The sequence below is a fragment of the Mustela putorius genome, unplaced genomic scaffold (assembly GCF_011764305.1).
Source record: "Mustela putorius furo isolate JIRA1106 unplaced genomic scaffold, ASM1176430v1.1 tig00000873_pilon_pilon_pilon, whole genome shotgun sequence".
In the NCBI taxonomy this organism is placed as follows: Eukaryota; Metazoa; Chordata; class Mammalia; order Carnivora; family Mustelidae; genus Mustela; species Mustela putorius.
In genome coordinates this window covers 1,017,360-1,032,724 of record NW_025421504.1, presented here as the reverse complement: position 1 = coordinate 1,032,724, position 15,365 = coordinate 1,017,360, and the positions used below count along the sequence as shown (strand labels likewise).

Genomic DNA, 15,365 nt, shown 5'->3' with positions numbered 1-15,365 from the left:
GTGTCCCGGAGACCCCGCCCTCCGGCGCGCGGGGCCAATAGCGCGCACGCACCTAGCCGAGGGGGCGGGGCGGGACCACGTGGGGCTCCACCCGCTCTCCCCGCCTCCCCTCGCCCGCCCCGCCCGCCCCGCCCCCGGGAACCCGCGGGGCGCCCGCGCCCGCGCCCGCTCCCGCGCCCACCGGGCAGCCATTCGAGGACACGCGGGCGACAGTGCAGAGATGTTTAATAACAATAAAAAGGCGCGCCGAGCCCAGGCTCAGAGCCAGCCCTCTGCCGCAAACCCCGCTCAGAAAAAGGTCGCTATAAAGTTACCACGTTTTAGTAAGAAGCAGTAGAAATAGGGTTGAGGCCCCTGAGACGAGCCCGGTGCACGAGGTAAGGCAGTCGCGAGCTTCCTCCTGACCGGCCGGCTGTGAAGCAACCCGAGTTCCGATCCCGCAGAGAGGCGTGGCCGCCCCCCCTCTAGGACGCGGCCCGACAGCGAGCTCTGACCGACGGTGGCCCACGCCCGAGGAGGCCGCAGCAGTGCAAGGGAGGGGGCGCGCGGGACCCGCGGGGCAGTCCCGGCCTCGCCCCTGACTGCGAGTTCCCACATCTGCAAAGTGCCATTTGTTCTCGTCCAGCACCGGGTTACGTCACTTTCTTCCTTTTTGTGCGTTTAGTGCAGCCCCTGCCAAACCAGCCACCTAGGACCGGGGCTGAGCTGAGCGGTGCACCCCGGTCTCCAGGCGGAGGCTCCTCTCGGCTTCTGCACAGCGACTTCCGAGTGTGGCTACCTTCCTCACCCGCACGCAGGGGAGTCGCCAGGGAGAAGATGGGGTCCTGCCACCTACCGAAAAGGGAAAGCTAGGTCAGGTGAGCCTGGGAGCCTCAGTCACAACCTGCCCCAGGGCGGGAAAGCTGACTCAGGAGGTCGCCCTGCTTCCCTTCCCGTCCTAACTGTGGCCAGGCTTTGCTTGGTGGCAGCTCCACTGTTCTGGAGCTACAGAACGGCTTAAGCTCCCCAGTAACTCAGAGGTCAGCACTCAGTAGCCCAGCCTCTGCGGAACTCAGTGTCCTTAGGAACACCCGGCAGGCCCAGCACACCGGGGTGAGGCAGGAGCAGCCCCAAGAGGGATGAATCACTAGCAGCTCTGGGTCCCACTTTTCACTTGTGTGGCCGGGGCGGGTGGACCAGACCCTCTTCCTCTTCCCAGACTGCGGGATGTGGGGGAAAAAGGCCAGCTGACTAGGGCGGTGTGGCCTACGGACTACACCATGGAGAGATCATGTGTCTGACTGAGATGTAGAACCACATATTATAAACTTAAGATACAGATAAGCACTGATAAAGAAAATGAGCTAAGTTAATGTAAAAAAAAAAAAAAAAGAGTACAGTACACAATAGGCCCACATTACAGAACACCACAAACATAACATACAAGAATTGCCAGGCCCAGAAGGTGAAGGGATCCTTAATTCTTGAACCCTTTGATTAAAAGAAGTTATTGATTTCCCCTATAAGACCCTGAAAATTCACAGAGAAAGAAAGTGTAAACTTTTTACTCAATACATACACCACGTCTAAATTATCACAAATTCTGTATTAAGGTACAGTTTAAGCTTCCCCACAGTACGCCAGCTCCCCAAACCGAGTGCACCAAGACTCTGTCTGACTGGAGTCGCCGAGACCACGTCCCTTCAAGGCACCTTCCCGTCCAGGCTGTCTGCAGTAGAGGGGGCCCTCCAGGCACACGCTGGCACATTCCCTCTCCCCGCAGGGAGTCACGCTCTCGGCTGATGCCTCAGCCGCTCCCTGCAGAGGCCGCCGGGCTGCAGTCACACCTCAGACACCACGTGCAACTCAGAGCATTCCCTGTGCTCAGTTCACGAGAACAGACAGACACAGCCCATCCACACAGGGGCAGGAAAGGGGGGGATGCACCCGTGCCCCGCTCACCTGCTATAAGGGGGGATCTCCAGGCCCAGCTCATCCATGAGGAGCTGCATGACGTCGTCACACTTTCCGTGAAGCTTCAGGGCAGCCCAGTCATCCTTCGGGGTCCACTGGGGACAGGGGAAGGTGCGTGAGGATACCCCACTCCCCCCCGATGGCCCTTTCTCAGCCAGACCTCTTTGGGCCTTGAGTTCAGGACACGAACGTCCCAAGAACTCCCTGGTTCTCCTCTCCTAAGGTCCAGGTCTTAGGAGGGGCCTCTCCGTACGCGGCTCACCTGCAAGTTCACAATGTAGAGCTTGGGCCGCCGGCTGGGGGGCTTGGTCATACACCAGAGACGAGGATACTTCTTCAAGACCTGCAGGAACGGACAGACCGACAGAAAGACCATGCACACGATAGGGAACGAAGCTCTAGGACACCAGGGTCGAACAGCGAACGGGCAAGGTGCCAGCAGGCTCCCCGCCCCCCGCTGCCCCAACCACGGTGCTGTTCACGTACCTTTAAGCTGGAGCCTAAACATAGGATTGTATCTGCTTTGCTGGCTGCCTGAGTGGCTGCCTCCCAGTTCAGAGGCTGCCCCAGGGTCCCCCTCTCCCCAAAGTGCACGATGGTGTCCCGGAGCTGGGCCCCGCACTTGTGGCAGGCCCGGCCCGTCTGGTGCCGGTGCAGGGCGGTGCGCTCGGTCACATCGAACACTCTCACATACTCTCTGTTGGGGGTGCAGGCCGTGCACACCTGAGGAGGAGAGGCCGCCGTGAGCAGGAGCTGCCGGCCCACGCAGGCCCCTCTGGACCCCAGCGGGACCGCTCACTTCGATGTACATGTTCCCGTGGAGCTCCGAGATGGCCGTGCGGGGCAGCCCGCTCCGCAGGTGGAGCCCGTCACAGTTCTGAGACACCACGTGCTGCACCTGGAGGAGAGGCCAGCGTGAGTCAGCAAGGGGGCCTTGGGGGGGCTGTGTTCATGAGTGACACCATCCTTAACCCTGCCCCGAGCCCCCAAACTGGGGGTGACTCCAACCCCATATGAAGCCTTGGAGGCAAAACCAGGGGGGCAGGTCAGTCCCAGCACAACCCGGAGGGCCCTCGGCGGGGAAGGGCCCCTGGCTGCCCGCAACAGCCCGGAAGCTCTTGGCGAGCCAAGAGCGCAGGTTTCTGCTCTCTTGGTTCGTTATGTTTCGAGTCACTGAAGGGCCAGGAGGAGGGACCCCTGCCCACGTGGCTGAACGTGCTCAGCAGGGGGTCTTCAGAGGTTTCCCACAAGCTTCCCCTTTATCTAGGTGGCTTCTGAGGTCTGTGGGGACAACGTGATAGAAACGCAGCGTGGAAAGAACCCCCAGCAGCTCTGGCCTGAGGCAGACCCCATCCATGACTCTCGAGAGATTCAAGCTGGGAGTCAAGCACTGGGTGGGCACTCACCCCCCAGGTCCAGCGGCTGACAGAGGCACAGTACAGTTGCCACTTGGGCACAAATCTGGCCGTCCAGGTTCTGCACTAGGGACCCAGCAAGCGGACCGCCAGCCACAGCAGGTTCTTACCAGCTTTTGCTCATGTAAGCGGGCGATGCTCATGTGGGTGAGGGTCGGCTCGGCCTCACTCAGGTCAGCGGCCCTGCGAGGAAACGGACAGCGACGGAAAGCACAGGTGTGGGGAGCCACGAGGTCAGGCCATGCTGCCTCTGCTCGACCGGATGGCAAGGCTGCCCTGGACTGCTTACCTAACACTTCTCCCTTTCTGAAGCAGAGTCCATACTCCATTAGGGCCCCGGTAATCTGGGATAGAGGCTGCCTGCACGTTCAGAAAGAAAATAAACCCGGTGACAATGCGTCACTGTAGGAAATGGCAAAATTCACAAGCGTGAAAAGCAAACGTTTCTCCAGATGTGTTCCAGGCTTCTCCACGCACTGGCCTCTATTCCTTCCAACGGCTCAGCACTTCTTAGTGCTACCTGCCTAAATCCAGATGGAGTGGCTCCTTCCCTCTGCCCGGACCCCTCCTCCCACATGGTCTAGCTCATCCCTCCAGGTCCCAAGGAGTCCTGCCGCCTCTGGGAATGTCTCCAGCATGGACTACAACCTGGGCTCTCCAACCACACCTGTCCTCCAAACCGAGAGAGAGGGCTGGTCAGGCTCATCTGTGGGTCCCCAGGGCCTAGCCAGTGCTCAGGGAAGGCTTAGCACATGCCGAAACCCTAGGTAGGAACACTCATCCATGTTGATTCTCCCATCCTGATAGTGCTTCCTGCCCCACTGTCACAAAGATCGCCGCCTCTCCAGATGAGATAAAGATCACTAGATTTCTCCAGTTCTCAACACCATGAGTGAAAACAGAAGGCGTGCTGGGATCAAGCAATCTTGGGTTCCCTGGGCTGTGAGTGACCTGCCTCCTGGGGAACCCTGTCTCCTCCCTGCAGCTTAAGCTTGGAAAAATGCCCCCTCGAACCACGCTGAAGAGAGACGTCGGACAGCAACACGCAGAGGAAACGACAGAGCGGTACTCCCGCAGACACAGGAGCACAGGTGACCGCAGGAAGGAGACCCCAGGACCAGTGCTCCACGGTCTGCAAGTCAGGGTGGTCAGTGCCCCTTATACGACCTCACTGCTGGGCCTCTGAGCTCAACCCTGTTCGGAGGGTCTTCCTCTCCCCCTTGCCTGTGAAACCTTGCTCAGCTTTCAAGGCCTGGCCTCGATGCTGCCTCGCACACAAAGGCAACGGGATGGATTTCCCAGCTCTGGGCTGGGGGCGTGAGTGTCTGCATCTCTGCCCAGCAGCCCAGCCCCGCTGCGCTACCTTCGCTCTCTGCTCACCTGCCGTGTTCTCATCACCCACGGGCCTCCTGAGAACAGAAATCCTCTGTGTTCGCCTCTGTGGGGCCTACACATTCCCGTTAAGTAGACAAGTGCCTCAACGCTCACGATATCCCACGGCCCAAGATGGCCTCTCGACAGAACGTGCCCAAACCCCCCACGCTTCTCTCCTTCAGCTGCTGTACTCTATCTCTGCCTTGCTTTCTACTTACTTCCTTTCAACGTTTAGAAAACAGGAACAATGGGGGATCAGGAGACGGTTCTGGACTTGGCTCTGCCCACATAACCTTGGGCTGGTGGTGAACCACCTTGACTTTGGCTTTTTCTTTTTCTAATTAAAGAATTTATTTATTTATTTGACAGAGAGAACACAAGCCGGGTGGGTGGGGGGGGAGGGCGGCTGGCAGAGGGAGAAGCAGGCTCCCCCCAGGCAGGGAGCCCGACCCCAGGACCTTGGGATCATGACGGGAACCGAGCGACAGGCTTCACCGAGTGAGCCACCCAGGCGCCCACCACCTTGGCTGGAAACGAGCAAGTGCCCGGACACTGTCCTGCTTTTTGCTTCCTTCCCTCCCTTCCTATCGCAAAGGCGGCAAACATTTAAAAGGGTTTAATCTCCCCTCTGCAGCCCCAAGCCGACGCACTTGGCGCTTCTCTGCGAACGAACACCGGGAGCACCCGGGGGGCGCGCTCAGTTAAGCCGCAGACTCGGGGGTCCGCTGAGGCCTCGGCCGGCAGGGGTTGAGACCGGCCCCCTCGTCCCCCGTGCTCCCGCCTGCACGGTTTCAAACACAGAAGTCGAAGGAGAGAACCCAGACGGACAGGGAAGAAAGAGCGCATCTGGGGGCGCCCGGGGGCTCTGCCGGGCCGTGAGGTCCAGCCCCACACCCGCTAGGGAGGCCACTCCGACAAACGGGCAGCAGCTTGAAGACAGCGCGTCGGGGCGGCTCGGGAGGCCAGTGCGCCGCGACCCGCCGGCCACTCGGAGGCCTCGGCTCGGCGCCCGGCGCGCCACCCAGAAGGGGGCGCCCCGGCCCGGCCCGCGCCCGCCCGGCCGCCTTACCGTGCTGATGCCCGCGCCGGTGTAGACCACCAGGTACTTGGCGCTCCGCACGGCGCCGGCCAGCTCCCGGACTTTCCTCCGCAGCTCCTCCGGGTCGTCGCACACCTGCCGGGACAGCCGAGGCCGGTCGTGACGCCCGCCCCGCCCCCGCCCGGCCGGGGCCCGGCCCCGGCTGTCCGCGGCCCGAGCCCCGCACCGACCGAGCCCCGGGCGCGCCGCGGGACTCGCCTCCTGCTGCCGCCGCTTCAGGCCCTCGCGCCGCCTGCTCCGACCCTGCAGCTCGGTCACCAGGTCCTCGCTCTCGGCCAGGAGCCGGCCCTCCTCGGCGCTGCGCTCGGCCGCCGCCTTCCTCAGGATGCGCGACACCTGCGGGCGCGGGGCGGGCGGTGAGGGCGGCGCGGGCCGGGGGCGCGGCGCGAGGCGGGCGGCGGCGTACCTGGCGGAGGCGCTCCCGCTGCTGCTCCTCCCTCAGCCTCCGGACCCGCTCCGCCGCCTTGCGCTCCGAGCGGCTGGGACCCCCGGCTGCCATCGCTCCCGGGAGACCCGCGCTTCCGCTTCCGCCTCCGGGCAGGCCGCGCTCCGGCGCATGCGCGAGAGGCCCGCCCCGCCCTTCCGGCCCCGCCCCCGCAGCGCGCAAAGGAAGCACCTGACAGTCTCTTTAAAAGGTGTTTATTGATCATATACAAAATAAAGAAAACCTTATATATCACAAACATACACTATGTACAGCAATAAATACCCGGGGTCCGGCCCAGTGCCGCCCCCCCTGGACAATAATTTAGCAATAAATACTGCACAGGGCAGGGTGCGCCCTGGGGCCAGAGCCCGCCCCAGGGAGGCCCCTCCTCACCTGCATCTCCAACACCCTGGCAGGTCCCAGGGAACCCCCACCTTCCCCTGGTTTCAGCCCCAGGCAGGACAGGCAGGGTCTGATCACCTCTGCTTGGACCCAGCCTCTCAGCGCCAGGAGAGCACCAGAGCGGGACACACGGGGCAGCCCTTGTCCTGTTGCCCTAAGATGCCAGGAGAAGGCTTTCTGCACCCACTCCCGTTTGGTTAAAGGCTTCAGGGAGTAGCAAATTGAGGGGATGGGGAGAAGGGAGGGGCTGGGACACAAGGTTGCTGCAGGGGCTGGCCCCTCGCAGTTCCAGGGCTGGGGGGACTCTCCTACACTCCAGCTGGGGCTGCCAGACACCCACGCACCAAGGCTGCTGCTCCAGCGAGGGGTGCAAATGCTCGTGACTGGCTCAAAGGTGCCGCACACGCTCAAAACACACAGGCCTGAAGCAGGACAGGCCATTCCCCTACCTTTGTGTGTCCCCCACTTCTCCCCACCTGCTCCAAAACTAGACAGCCAACAGGAAGGCAATACCGCGCCAAAAAGAATTATTCAGTGGCTTCTGGGGGAAAAAAATCGTTACTGTGTTGGTTCCTTTCACCAAACCACAGCCTAAAAAAGTAACTTACAAGATCCCCGAGCGGAAACGTGCTGCAGGCTGCGGCTTGGGCTTCCCAGCTGTGGACAGGAGCGTTAGCCAGCCGGCCACCTCAGACAGGGAGGCAACAGGGATAGGAAGGGGCCTGACCACCTGTCCCAAAGCAGGCTGCAACTGATCAGAGCCGTGGGCTCAGGCACGGACCGCAGGGGCTGCTGTTGACGGTCAGACCTGGACCAGGGGCAGAAGAGCCTCCGGGGAGACCCGGCATCCGGCAGAAATGAGCACACACCACAGCTGAGCAGCTGTGTCTTCTCATGTACAGACAGCAGTGCCACCCGGAGTGGCAGCCAGCGTCAAGGGGAGGTCTCCCCCAGATCATACTCAGGGCAGGAGCTGCCCTGTTCCCAACAGGGTTGTCCTCTGAAATCTGAGTGTCTGTGTTGGGGGAAGGGAAGAGTGAGGCAAGGGTGGGAAGGAAGGTGCACATCACGGTTCACTTAGCGGACCGGTCTGCGAGATTTGGCTTTGGCCAAAGCCCTCGATTCGCTGTGTCAGAAAAGTCGAGGAGGAAAAGAACACAACACTCTCACAGCAGGAAAACGGAATGAACAAGAATCAGAAAGACACCAAACCAGCCACATGTGGGCACAGGCTCTACTGTCAAGAAACCAAGGTGAAGGGGAAAAGGGGCAGAGTGCAGAGTGGCCCCAGGGGGCCAGCGTGATGGGAACGGGACATTCCCCTAGACCCAAGGAACAGGTGCTCCAAATCCAAAAGCCGTGAAAGGAAGCATGACCTCACTCACTCCAGAAGCTTCTTCTATTACCTAAACCAGACCTGCACTTTCTCTTCTACCTGTGCCCACCCTCCAACTCACCTTTCAGCTTCCAAACCTGCCTCTTCCCTCTGCTTTCCAGGTCTCCAACCTGGCAGATGGCCGGCTATCTCCCAGCCAGTGCCAGAGTGGGGACCGTAAATGGACGCGGAGGGCGTGGGCTTCTCCCCCTCTTCAGGGATTCTTACGATGCAATTCTGACTCACCGCTGCTACAACCAACATCTTTCGTCTAGACCTTAGGTAGACAAAGCCGCGCGTCAGGGAGGGGCAGGAAGCCACTAAGTATTGAGCGTCGACGGTCACAATCTCCACTGCAGGCCGACCGGGCACAATCGGGAAGGATGGGGCCTCTAGGGCCAAGAGAAGCCCATCAACAGGACAGAAACGGACAGCACATCCCCGCTACCACCCCATGGGCACTCTGGGTCAGACTGGAGGATGAATACCCCGCCAGCCCCCACTGAGTTTCTTTTCGCCAGCCCACACGTCTGTGCGTTATAGGGCTCTAGAGCCCCCAGAGAAGCTGAGGCCCATGTGGCCAGAGACAGGGCCAGCACCACAGGCAGCTCGCATCCCATGGCGAGGAGGGGCTTCCGGAGCCCGGTCTGGAAGACTAGCTGCCTCTGCAGAGGAGCCGGGCTCAGCCCAGGGAGGGCAGGTGGGCCGGGCCCAGCCCTGGAGACCAGCACCTCCACGAGTTACGCAGCACGTCACTGGAAGACACAGATCCCAAAGGAGGCAAAAAAAAAGGCCCAAGGCCACGAGCAGGAGCGTGGCGCCTGCAGACCACAGCCCTTGTCTGGCGCCACTGGAGACCCCCACCCCAGCCCGCGGGCAGGGAGAAAGGCCACCCCGGAGGAGCCCCAAGACCACCTGGCTTAGCCTGGGAAGCATTCCTTCACGGCGGGGAAGCACTGCTGGGCTAGGTGGGCAGCAGGACTGGAAACTCCCATGTGGGCCCAGGGGTTCCCGACGAGGCCCACGGGAAGCCTACAGGGACAAAGCTGGGATCAGCGGCCAGAGCCCACGCATGCTGACTGGAGGCCAAAAGGAAGACACATGGGGGTACCTCGTGCCTCTGTGGTCCCCGGCAAACCCGCCAGCCATGGTCAGCGGCGGTAGGCGTGGAAGCAGTGGGGGGGCGGGCACTCTAGGACTGCCCCTCGTGGCTACCCTGCCACTGGGTCAGCCCAAGCCTTACACAGACATGCGAAGCCCAGGCTGTGCGGGGTGAGAGCAGCAGAGCCCTGTGTCTGGTCCCCGGGGGTCCCGGGTCAGGCACTGAGGCAGAGGGGGCTGGACTGATGGGCGGCTCCCCAAGGCCTGCTGGAGCCCGAGCTGCCCAGCACCCCTGTCCAGGTCCAGGCCCAGCAAGCCAGCAGAAGCAAGAACACAACCAAATCCAAAAAACAAACACAGGATTAACAGACACAAGAAATGACACCCACAGGTCAAAGGTCACCAGAAGCACCAGCACGTGACGCGGCACAAGACCTCACCAGGCACAGACAACACCACGGCACCGGCAAGAGACGGAAGCAGGAAGGGCAAAGGAGTAAGTCACTTTCGGTACAATTGCAAAAGAGATAGCAAAGAGCCAGGACGCGCCTTGTGGTTGCTCACGGCTTGGCTTTTTTTTTTTTTTTTTAATCTTTTTTAAAACTAAGTTTTATAAATAACGTCTGATAACTCTGTGTATATAAAAACTAAACTCCAACAGCCACAAAGACTTGTCCATAAGTTTACAAGAAAGGGATTTTTTTTTTGTTTGCTTTTTTCTTTTGTTAAACTAGCAAAGTTTCTATTATACTTTCCTTCCTTGTCCATATATACGGTCAAATGTTCTTGCTTGTTTTTTGTTTTTTTTTTAAAAAGACAGTTTTATAAATACTCTGCAGCTCTTTTTTCTTTAGCTTTTAAACATATAATTTAATAACTTCGTAAAAGGAACTCCTCTCTTAAATAAAGGGCTATGTAACCACACAAACAGGTCATGTAAACAGTGGCACGGGACCCATCGCAGGACACTGGACACACCCTTCACGTATGTTCACAACCAGTGATTTGGTCTTGTTCAGTGCAACGCATCAGGCTCGAGCGCCCTGGCCCCTGGCACAAAGCCGCGGAACGCCCCCTCCCTCCCAGCGCCTACAGAGCCCAGGCTAGTGGCCTGCCCGCCCAGGGCCCTCGGGGACACCCTACTCCCAGGAGCAGAGTCCATCTGTGCCTGTGGCTGCACTAAGAGTGAATCACAGCCCCCGGCCAGCCAGCAGCCGTGGGAGCCCGCGGGCCACCCAGGAGTGGACAGCAGCCTCCCCTTGCCCTGGGGCCCTCCCTGCTCTAACACCCGAGCTCCAGAACGCTCATTCGATCTTTCTCTGTTCCCACAGGGCCAACTCTGGACGCCAAGCCTGCACCGCCTTGGTACAAAGGGGACTGGGGGGCAACCCCACGTCACCGCCGAACTGACCAATCCCAACACACAAAACACACGATGACGACGACGAGATCAAAGGGGCTCAGCCCGGCGCCCCTGGGGTGCGGGTTGTGCTTTGCAGGGAAGGGAGGAGGCAGGAGAGGAGAAAGAAGGGGACAGGGCTGCCAAACTCGCCATGCGCCGAATGGCCCCTCGCAGACCCGCCCGGGCAAGCGCCAGTCCCTACGACCGGGCGTCCGTCTTGGACTTTACTATCGTAATGACGCTAGTGGCGGCCACCTTGCCGGGGACAAGGGGCCCCAAGCCGGCAGCGAGGGGGCCCCGGGCCGGCGCCACGGGGCTGCGGGCCACGGTCCTGGCGAAGTTCTGCAGGGCCTCGTACTTGGCGCGCAGCGCGTCGAGCTCCAGCTTCATGCTGGCGTTCTCCGAGGCCAGCTTCTCCACCTCCTGCTGCAGCTCCGCCTTCTGCTTCTCCAGCTCCTCCTTCTGCGTCACGCGCTTGACGCGGCAGCTGGCGGCGTAGCCCCGGTTCTTGAGCGTGCGCCGCCGCTGCTTCAGCTGGATGATCTCCTCCTTGGACAGGCCCCGCAGGTGCTGGTTCAGCTCCCGCACCGACATGGTCACCAGCTCCTCGTCCGTCAGGCTGGTGCCATTCTCACCCGGCTCCCGCTTCACCTGCGGGCGGGACTGCGCGTGAGGCCCGGGCTCCGCGGGGACCGCCCGCCCCAGCGCCGCCCCAGCTCCGGGCGCCGCCCACGGTCCGCTCACCTTCAAGGCCTTGTTTCCTTTATTGGGGGTCGTCATAACCCGGGGGCACGGCGAGCAGGCACTCTGCGAGACAGGGGGCGGAGGTCAGGACCCTGAGGACCGCTCCCCTTTCTCCCTCCCCGGGGCACAGAGCCGAGGGAAGGGGCCCAGTCCCAGCCTCAGCCCTCACCTCACCATTCCCAGTACCTGGCCCGGAGGACCACCTGCCAGCCTCTGGCTAGGCTGGTCCCTGGCCACCTTGTCCCTAGGAAACCCAGTGGGTCTGATGGGGGAAGGGGGACAGAAGGCCTGTTAGAAAGGCAGCGACCAGAAAGGGGCCTTGGGAAGAGTTGAGAGGGATGCAGGAAAGGCCAGCCTAGAAGGAAGCCGGGAGCTTTAAAAATAACCCCAGTGTGCGCCCCAGAGCATGGCTGCGCCTGGCGAGTCACGCTGACTCAGCACATCGCTCCCGCTCCCGCTCCCTCACCAGCCCGGCCTGGCACTCCCCAAGGCTGCCAGCCAACACAGCCCCAGGGGACCCGCAGCCTAAGCAGAGCACGGCTGGGGCCAGAAAGGCCAGCCTGGCCAACAGCAGGTGCGGGGCTGGGCCCAGTGACCCTGCAGCTGTGTACTCGGGGCCCTACCTCCTACAGCCACCTCCCCTTAGCTGGCCCTGTCCCCACAAAGGCTTAGGGGCCGGTGGGGACTCAGGCCAAGAGAAGGATGCAGGACAGTCCTGATTCTCCCACAGACTTTTCACTTTGAAGAGCTGGACTGTTTCCGGCATTGGTGGGAGCACCCCCCCCCGCCCCCAGGTGGCAGGCGCCCCAGGAGAGGCTGGGCTCAGCCCTCTCTGCTGCTGATGGAGCAACCTTCCTGTGGCTTTGGATTGCCGCATCTGGTGCCCCTGCCCCACCCCAGCCACGCTGTTTCCTAAGAGGGCCCGCCGGGCCACCCAGGGGTTCTCCTCAGCCCCCTCCAGCCCCAGCCCCCTGCCAGGGGTCACTGCCCACAGCATAGGGAAAAACAACATAAGGGCTTGGGGGAGGGGTGGACCAAAGGGCCCCTCGCACCCATTCAGTTGCCCTTCCCACGCCCGGCCCTCACTGTCTGCTTCCTCGAGCCTTGCCAAAGACATTTATGTGCACCTAATCCTGCAAATTCGGCTCAGCCTGCCCCCACCAAAGCTTCAGGCAAGCACACTCCCTCCCAGGCCCCTGCTTTCCAGGTCAGGCTGGAGGGAAAGCGGACCCCGGCCTCCTGCTGCAGGAGGTGTGAGCACCGTGAGCAATTCTGGGCAGCGGCGGGGGTGGGGCTTGTGACCCTTGCTGGGGAGGTAAAGCACAGCTTAAGGAAGTGGAGGCTCGCAAGGTGGCTCCAGGGCAGGACTGCCACTCACCCCTCCTCAGCCCAGGGCTCTCAGGCTGCGCCGCAGAGCACCAGATGGAGCAGACAGAAGCTAGAGGTCAGAAGGTCCTGAGGGCCCCAAACCCACTCTGGGGGACAGGATCTCATGGCTGAGCTGCCGGGGCCCCCTCAGCCTTAAGTCTGAGTTGGGGTGCAGGGACACTCCCCGGGGTCCTTCCACTGTCAGCCCAAAGGAAAAGCCCTGGCACCAGCTTTTCCCACCAGCCATCCTCCCCCGAATGCTGAGCACAACAGTGACTTCCTGAGATCACACAGAAGAGTGCGGAGCGTGGCGGCTGGGAGCTGAAAAGTGCCTCCTCGGCAGTTCTCACCCTCCGCAGAAGGCCTGAACTCAGCACAAGTGCAGCCACTCGCCTCCTAATCAAAGGTGCAGGGGGCTCATGCCCGCCGTGGGGGAGGGGCAGGGCTCAGCAAAGCCAGGGCTTCTGCGGCCTCTGCCCACCAGGGAACACACACAGATGCGATGGTGACGGGCTTAGGGGAGGGGCTGTGGGACACAGCTCAGGGCACCTCGGGAAGCCAGAAGGAGGGTGTCCCGGAGGCTGGATTGAGAACAGGCTCCCTCTACTCTCCCCCCCAAAGAGGGTCCAGGGTTGGGCCCCAGGGATCCTTCCCCAGTCACCTTCCCCTGAGGGTGAGCCACACTTGTAGATAAGACACGGACCGTCCCCCCCGGGCGACCCACTCAGGCTGACAGCCAGCTGGGAAGGGAAAACTGGTTTCGACAGCTCCATGCCCTGAATGGGGGGGGGGGCTCTAGATGCACACGCAGGGCAAGAGCCCGCTCCTTCCCCGGCCTTCCTGCCACCCTGCCTGACAGAACCACCTCCTCCAAAACCCCTGAGCCACTGCAAGCCGTTCTGGAAAGAGTGGAAAACTTAATCTGCACCTAAGAACAAACGAGAACACGGAAAGAGGTACCCTCTTCGGGAATCCGCACTTTCCTAGGGTATAAAATTTGACCCAGAGATCAGCTGAGTTCAACATCCGGCACATATAAGCCCAAGGCTAAGTGCGTGTGTGCTGGGGCGAAGGGGCATCCCTGAAGACCAACCACAAGGCCAGCCTGACCCAGCCACGAACCCCTAGGCAAGAATGGTCAGCTCTGGTTGAGACAAAACGCCCCAAGCCCTGGAGGCCAGGAACCACCCACACACTGAGGAAAGGTCAGGCCGCACCATCCTCAGGCTGTCACCCCCCAAGAGGCCCAACACCCACCAGGGAGGGCCACAATCTTTGCTGACACCCACACAGCACCAAGCCCCAACCTCAAGCAGGACAACTCTAAGGGTGATCAGGAACCGCCGTCTTCCGCTCCATGGCTTCCACACCAGCCCACCGGCTGTGCCCCAAAGGCCACAACCACCACCTGCAGCTCTGCCCCACACCCCAGGGCCAGGCAGCAAAAGGGGCAAGGCCTGCTCACCAGACACCTCGCTTTCCAGATGTCAAAGTCCTGTTGTTTCCTCTCATTGGCAGTTTCCTGGTAGGGCGGCACCTGCTTCCCCTGCCCTGTCCACTGTCCTCCAGGCCTTGAGCACAGGCACCCTTCTTTCTCCCACTGACTCCCTCTCTGGCCAGGGGCTATGCCTCTCTTGCCCGCCCAGGGGCTGCTCAGCCTAGCCAAGCAGACCAGCCACAGGCAAAGCCTGCTCCCCAGCCTGGCAAGCACGGCCCCCTAAGCTCCTCCCCTGCCCTCCTCTCACTCGGAGAACTATTTCCCAGTTTGGGGAACTGTCCCAGACGCTGGTCAGGGACCGGCTGCCTGAGAAGAGCCGGCCTGGGAGGAGATGGACAGGCCGGCGGCTGCGCATTCTGCCAGGAAAGAACACCTGCACCTGGGCGCCCCCCCCCTTCTCACGCCCCTGCCTTCAACTCGCACACCAGCCCTAACTTGAACGGGTGGCCCAGCCCCGGGGGCCTGGCCCTTCCCCAGTTTCCCTCCTCCTCTATGTGTCGGGCCTTTCGGACCCCAGGCCCCTAGCTCAAACCCGCCCCCACCCCAGACATCAGAATGAGCATCGAGTGACCTCATGCTGATGACTCAGCAAGTCTCCCTCTGGGCTCTGGCACGCGTGCGGCGGAGCGAAGCCGGCGCGAGCAGGGTCTTCCCGGCCCCGCCACGTGCCGCCCCCTCCCCCCAGGCCCGCCGAGGACCCCTGCGCCCGGGGAGGCGGACACAGACACCTGATGAATCAGCAGCTACACCCGGGGGCCCCCCGAGGCTCTTCCGCCGAGCCCTAGGCGCCCCGCTCGACCCCACCCTTTCCTCCCGCCACCGCGGCCGCCCCTCCCACCAGGACGCCCGGGGCTCCGCCGCGCGAGCCCCGCAGACGCCCCGCCCCGCCCTCCTCCGTCCCCCGCGACCCACCCCAGCACCCCGGGCGCGAGGGCCAGGAGCTGCCGCTGACTCGCGGGGAAACCGAGGCACGGGCCGCCCGGAGGGCGCGGGGCGGACCCGCAGCCGGGAGCGCGCGGCCCGCCCCGCTCCCAGCCCGCCCGAGGGAGCCGCGGCCCCGCCCGCCCCGCGCCGCCACCCCGCGGCCCGGAGCCCCCCGGCCGCCCGCCCGCCGCCCGCCGCCCGCCCGGCCGGCCCGCCGCCGCACTCACCCACCACACTGCGGGCCCGGGCGGGCCGAGGCCGGGGCGGGCGGGCGGGCGGGCGC

The 15,365-nt window shown here is 62.3% G+C and overlaps 2 protein-coding genes across 8 annotated transcripts; both read right to left on the bottom strand.

The window, feature by feature from the left end:
• Window positions 1-208: 208 nt before the first annotated feature.
• SIRT7 (sirtuin 7) lies at window positions 209-6,406 on the bottom strand. Of its 3 annotated transcripts, XR_006608291.1 has the most exons (11): window positions 6,248-6,406; window positions 6,040-6,177; window positions 5,812-5,916; window positions 3,658-3,728; window positions 3,479-3,551; window positions 2,753-2,851; window positions 2,440-2,676; window positions 2,216-2,296; window positions 1,942-2,048; window positions 1,424-1,509; window positions 688-831 (listed from the first exon to the last, which is right to left on the bottom strand). XR_006608291.1 is itself a non-coding variant. In XM_045085668.1 (10 exons), exons 1-10 carry the CDS (start codon window positions 6,338-6,340, stop codon window positions 633-635), a joined length of 1,203 nt encoding a protein of 400 aa, XP_044941603.1. In that variant the 5' UTR covers window positions 6,341-6,406; the 3' UTR covers window positions 209-632. The 3 variants fall into 3 exon arrangements, 2 of the variants coding, with proteins under 2 accessions (XP_044941603.1, XP_044941604.1); XM_045085668.1 differs by lacking the exon at window positions 1,424-1,509 and having other exon boundaries at window positions 209-831; XM_045085669.1 differs by lacking the exons at window positions 688-831; window positions 1,424-1,509 and adding an exon at window positions 1,567-1,797.
• A 58-nt stretch (window positions 6,407-6,464) lies between these two features.
• Window positions 6,465-15,365, bottom strand: MAFG (MAF bZIP transcription factor G). Of its 5 annotated transcripts, none has more exons than XM_045085673.1 (3): window positions 15,310-15,365; window positions 11,293-11,355; window positions 6,465-11,199 (listed from the first exon to the last, which is right to left on the bottom strand). In XM_045085673.1, exons 2-3 carry the CDS (start codon window positions 11,326-11,328, stop codon window positions 10,747-10,749), a joined length of 489 nt encoding a protein of 162 aa, XP_044941608.1. In that variant the 5' UTR covers window positions 11,329-11,355; window positions 15,310-15,365; the 3' UTR covers window positions 6,465-10,746. The 5 variants fall into 5 exon arrangements, with proteins under 5 accessions (XP_044941608.1, XP_044941609.1, XP_004748744.1 ...); XM_045085674.1 differs by lacking the exon at window positions 15,310-15,365 and adding an exon at window positions 15,071-15,185; XM_004748687.3 differs by lacking the exon at window positions 15,310-15,365 and adding an exon at window positions 14,126-14,987.

Bases quoted from the DNA above. Each gene is read 5' to 3' on its own strand.
- MAFG (XM_045085673.1), bottom strand. From the start codon at position 11,328: ATGACGACCCCCAATAAAGGAAACAAGGCCTTGAAG. The intron at 11,200-11,292 runs GTGAGCGGACCG...TCCCGCCCGCAG, and splicing joins AAGGAAACAAGGCCTTGAAG to GTGAAGCGGGAGCCGGGTGA.
- SIRT7 (XM_045085668.1), bottom strand. From the start codon at position 6,340: ATGGCAGCCGGGGGTCCCAGCCGCTCGGAGCGCAAGGCGGCGGAGCGG. The intron at 2,297-2,439 runs GTACGTGAACAG...CCGTTCCTGCAG, and splicing joins GTTTAGGCTCCAGCTTAAAG to GTCTTGAAGAAGTATCCTCG. The intron at 2,049-2,215 runs GTGAGCCGCGTA...CCCTGTCCCCAG, and splicing joins TCTACATTGTGAACTTGCAG to TGGACCCCGAAGGATGACTG.